We start from the raw sequence: 4,294 nt of genomic DNA, 5'->3' as shown, positions 1-4,294 counted from the left end.
TATATACATTGCTCACCGATTTAGATGTTCATTATGTTTCTTTTCCATCTACTAATTTTCTATTTTTAGATTTAGATTTTCATTATGTTTCTTTTCTATCTACTAATTTTCTATTTTCTATTTTTAATTTCATAAGAAATAACTCTCTTGGTAAGTTGGCAATTTCAATGTGCTTTCATTAGATGATGGCTTCAAAGGAGAAACCAAATCTAACTCTTATTTCTTACTTCATTTAAAAGGAATGGACTTCCTTTAAAGAGTAGAAATCACTCTTATCTCCACATTCCTCAATGTCCAAAAGCTCTCCTCCCTTCAAAGAAACCTCTCCTAGTTTCTGAGTAATTTACAATTTGTTATAAACTGACTTTGCATAGGAGACCAGTGGAGCTTCTTAAAAAATCACTCCATGTCCACTTTCATAACCACATATTGAGTCCATGAAAAAAGTGTAAACAGTGTAAACAGGTAACCATAAAGCGTCATGGTTCCCACGTCGTATTCAAAAAGTTAAATTATTGTTATAATATTTCTATAACAATTTCCGTGTCTTCCTCGACGTGGACACCGGTGGTGAAGGCACACCGCCTCACGTGGCCTCATCCAAATCCGACCGTCCGTTCTCTAACTTATTTGAGGCCCTTCACGTGACTCCAGATAGGAAATTTCCATGCTCTCCAGCCTTAACCGTAGTAAGAGCCAGGGACCAAAGTTAACCGCGGTTAAGATGCTTTTTACCAGGCTTAGCATTTAGGACGGGTGCTGGGATATCCCTATATATGCGAATTCTGTGCTTCCAACTCCATGAATGTAGTCAGTGAACTCTTAGTAGAATTAGGGTAAAAGTAGGTCTCTTAGGCACTAACTCCATGATGTTACTCCGTAGTTCCTCTAACCTTTCTCCGAATTGCTTCACTGGGATTCACCCTGAATCAGAGTTGAATTCGCACAGGTGTTTTCAGTTGGCACAATTTCATGTTGCAGGCAATGGCGATGGCAAGTGGGTTCATCATGATGTACGGCCCAGAATGGGAAGGACTTGGTCTGAAGCTGATTTACATAACCCCTTATCTAATGGTAGTCCAAACATGCTGTGGTTTAGGAGAGGCTCTGGTTCTGCAGACGTCAGTAGGAAGATCTCTGCAGAAGATTTTCTGAGCAAGGACCTATTGGAGGAGGCCCTGGAAGAGGAATTTGAGGATTCTGAGGCCAAAATTTCAATTGGGTTTCAGAGTGCTAGAGACTCATATGAGAATTCTCGAGAAAAAATCAGCGCAGCCATTCAAACCCAAGGTCCCGAGGGGCCTTATGTGGTTCAGGATTTGATGGGTGGCCAGATATCTGAAGGCACTGGGTTGGGTTTGGTGTGGGATAGGGTTGATCTTGGAACTAAAACTGAGTCGGACTCTGTTAATGGAGGATTTGGGGTTGGGGATGGCGGTGGGTTCTCTGGCGGTGGAGGGTATGGAAGGAAGGGAGGTGGGTCTGGATCAGATTCCACTAACACAGATGCTTACTATAAGAAAATGCTGCAGGCAGATCCTGGCAACCCACTTCTGTTGACAAATTATGCCAGGTTCCTGGAAAAGGTGAGTATTGAGGAATCTGAGCTTTGTTTTAATTTAGTAGCTGGGCCACTGTTACATGACTAATCATGTGGCCTTGTTGTCTTCAATATCTAATTTATGAAGACACACTATTTGTAAAATATATAGTCTTACATAAAACTTTTCAATACTGCTGGTTTCATGTCTATGTTGGTCCAGCATGATCCTGAAAAAGCTGAGGAATATTATGGGAGGGCCATCCTAGCCAGTCCTGGGGATGGAGATGTGCTTTCTCTTTATGCCAATCTGATATGGGATGTTCATAAAGATGCACCTCGTGCACAATCTTACTTTGATCAAGCTGTTGAGGCTGCTCCAGATGATTGGTTAGTATCATCTCTTCCTTTTCTCTCTCCATCCCTGTTTATGTTTTTTGGTTTCTTTTCATCGCTTGTTACAGCCATTGCTCTGTTTGCATGAACCTGGTGGCTAAATGATTATTGTGTCAGTCCTAAATCATGCCATGCCAGCCCTAATCATGCCAGTGGCAATCCCGAGATGAGGATTCTGTGGGTCATCAATATGATACTACCAGAAACTAATAAATTTTACAAAACCACAGGAAGAGAGGGAAGCTTCATATCTCAAAACGCTATAGAAATTTTGCTAGATCTATGGATTTTAATAAATGAAACCATTTAAACTGATTAATTGGCCCTCTTTGAAGCTTCATATCTCAAAACGCTATAGAAATGTTGCTAGATCTATGGATTTTAATAAATGAAACCATTAAACTGATTAATTGGCCCTCTTTGCCAGCAATGTTCTTGGATCATATGCCCATTTCCTATGGGATGCAGAAGATGATGAAGAGGATCAGGATGTGTCTCAGCAGCAAAATTTTTCTTCCTCAACCGATCATGAAACTGCTACTACTGCAGTTACCTGATCACGTCAGACGGTCAGAGGCCCAATTGCAATTTCGTTTCAGTGGATATCATCATGACACTGGTAATGAATTCCCCGCCCTCACTGTGATACACAACCCAGGCCCGGGAAGAAGAGGCCACAAGCAGCCTCATTTTCTTAAAAATCCATTTCCATGCATATGTACATTAACCTTCCAGTAAAGTAGCTTAACTTTCCAGTAAAGTGGCTGTCACCGTTTGAAAGAAGTGCTCCACTACCAGTGTGGCAACCGAGGAAGACTATAGATTGATAATGAAATATCAGAAATTTCACCATAAAATAACAGAACATTGCTTTCCGTTCCAAATGTTAATATGGACAGCTAGAATCAAATAGTTCTATTCAGGAATGAGTATCTTTTGATGTCATATTTCACCAATTGTGACAAGATATGATGAAATGGGCATCATGACTATTTAATTTTATTCACAAATATCTGAGCTCATGTGGTGTCTTTTTGATAACCATACACCGTAATTTATTTGATGGCTAGTTTCAAATGGCTTGCACTACAAATTTCATATATGGGCCTCATTTTAACGATGTGATTTCATATAATGATCTTGAAAAACATTGAAATTTCATGTATGGTTCTCTCATTTTTAGCGATGCGAGTGATTTCATTAATATTTCACATAAAACATGAGATAACATACAAATTCAACAAATTAGTCAATAAGAATAATATATATATACTAGGGTAATGGCTGCAATGCAACATAATCCATGTTTCTTAATCAACTAACTAATTAGTTGATTAAAGGTTGTGGAGTTTGATTAAAGGTGGTGCGGAGTGCAGAGAAAACTACACACAACGAAAGCAAAAAAATCTCGGCACAGTGAAAACTTTCTGCACAAATTTCAATGATAGTTTAATTGACTCGCATACTCATAGGTTAATAACATGTTCGTCTTGATAACATAGGTTAATAGGTTCATAATTTATAATATTAGATATTCATATGCATGTACTTTGGCTCATTGTGCGGGAGCGCAGAGCTTCAAGATCTACACTTCCACACAATAAAGCCCTGACACGACACCATTGCAAGGACATTACGGGGGGAGGTCAGGGGTGTTGGAAAATGTAACTAGTTTTGATTTTCTTAATTGTCAATGTACTTAGTGATTATGTATCTTTTATATTACAAGAAAAAGAAAAAAAATATTATTTCAAGCATGGGTTTCATGCCCCCCATTTTGATGGTCATCTAGGTTAAGCATGTTCTTCATGCTTCTATGTTAATTTTAGATAACAATGGTATGTTCTATGCTTTAACACAATTTACTTCAATGTTCCTTATCAACCCAATGACAATTCCAATTATTTCCAGCGGTAATCACATTGACAATAAATGCAGATAGAACGTAAAAACATGTGTAGAAGACAAGTCAAGATAGGAGGACACAAGATTTGGCGGATGCCATGGAAAAACCCCAATGTGGGGAAAACCCTTTGATCAAATCTTCTTATTATTATTCAATAGTTCACAAGAGAAAGAGAGTACATAGATCAAATTTATTTACTCAATACACAGTCAAAACAACCCAATCAAAATCAATGGTCAACAACAATCAATTGTAGCCCTAACCAGAAAGTCAATGTTGGTCAAATTAATGACAACTTTCTCCAAGCATCTCGGTCAACAACCATCCAATTCGGCCTTCAAGAAGGGTCAAAGTCAACCCAAAACAATCCACCTAGACTCGGTGAAACTCAGTCAATCTTCAGTGAATGCTGCGATCAAACAATGTTGTGGTCAATGCGGGTCAAATTGCCC

The 4,294-nt window shown here is 38.8% G+C and overlaps 1 protein-coding gene across 1 annotated transcript; it reads left to right on the top strand.

Annotated features, from left to right (window-relative positions):
• The first annotated feature begins 778 nt into the window (after positions 1–778).
• On the top strand, positions 779–2,862 carry LOC149230105 (uncharacterized). Its single transcript, XM_089378847.1, has 3 exons — positions 779–1,586; positions 1,764–1,930; positions 2,364–2,862. Exons 1-3 carry the CDS (start codon positions 867–869, stop codon positions 2,491–2,493), a joined length of 1,017 nt encoding a protein of 338 aa, XP_089234973.1. The 5' UTR covers positions 779–866; the 3' UTR covers positions 2,494–2,862.
• Positions 2,863–4,294: the final 1,432 nt, after the last annotated feature.

This window comes from Pinus tabuliformis, chromosome J (genome assembly GCF_031772625.1).
Source record: "Pinus tabuliformis cultivar Carrire ecotype Pingquan chromosome J, CPIR1, whole genome shotgun sequence".
In the NCBI taxonomy this organism is placed as follows: domain Eukaryota; kingdom Viridiplantae; phylum Streptophyta; class Pinopsida; order Pinales; family Pinaceae; genus Pinus; species Pinus tabuliformis.
The sequence above is the reverse complement of the archived record's forward strand: the minus strand, read 5'-3'. Positions and strand labels throughout refer to the sequence as shown.

Excerpts from the sequence above, each read along its gene's own strand:
- LOC149230105 (XM_089378847.1), top strand. The coding sequence starts at position 867 with ATGATGTTACTCCGTAGTTCCTCTAACCTTTCTCCGAATTGCTTCACT. Across the intron at positions 1,587-1,763 it reads ATGCCAGGTTCCTGGAAAAG|CATGATCCTGAAAAAGCTGA; the intron begins GTGAGTATTGAG and ends ATGTTGGTCCAG. Across the intron at positions 1,931-2,363 it reads GAGGCTGCTCCAGATGATTG|CAATGTTCTTGGATCATATG; the intron begins GTTAGTATCATC and ends CCTCTTTGCCAG.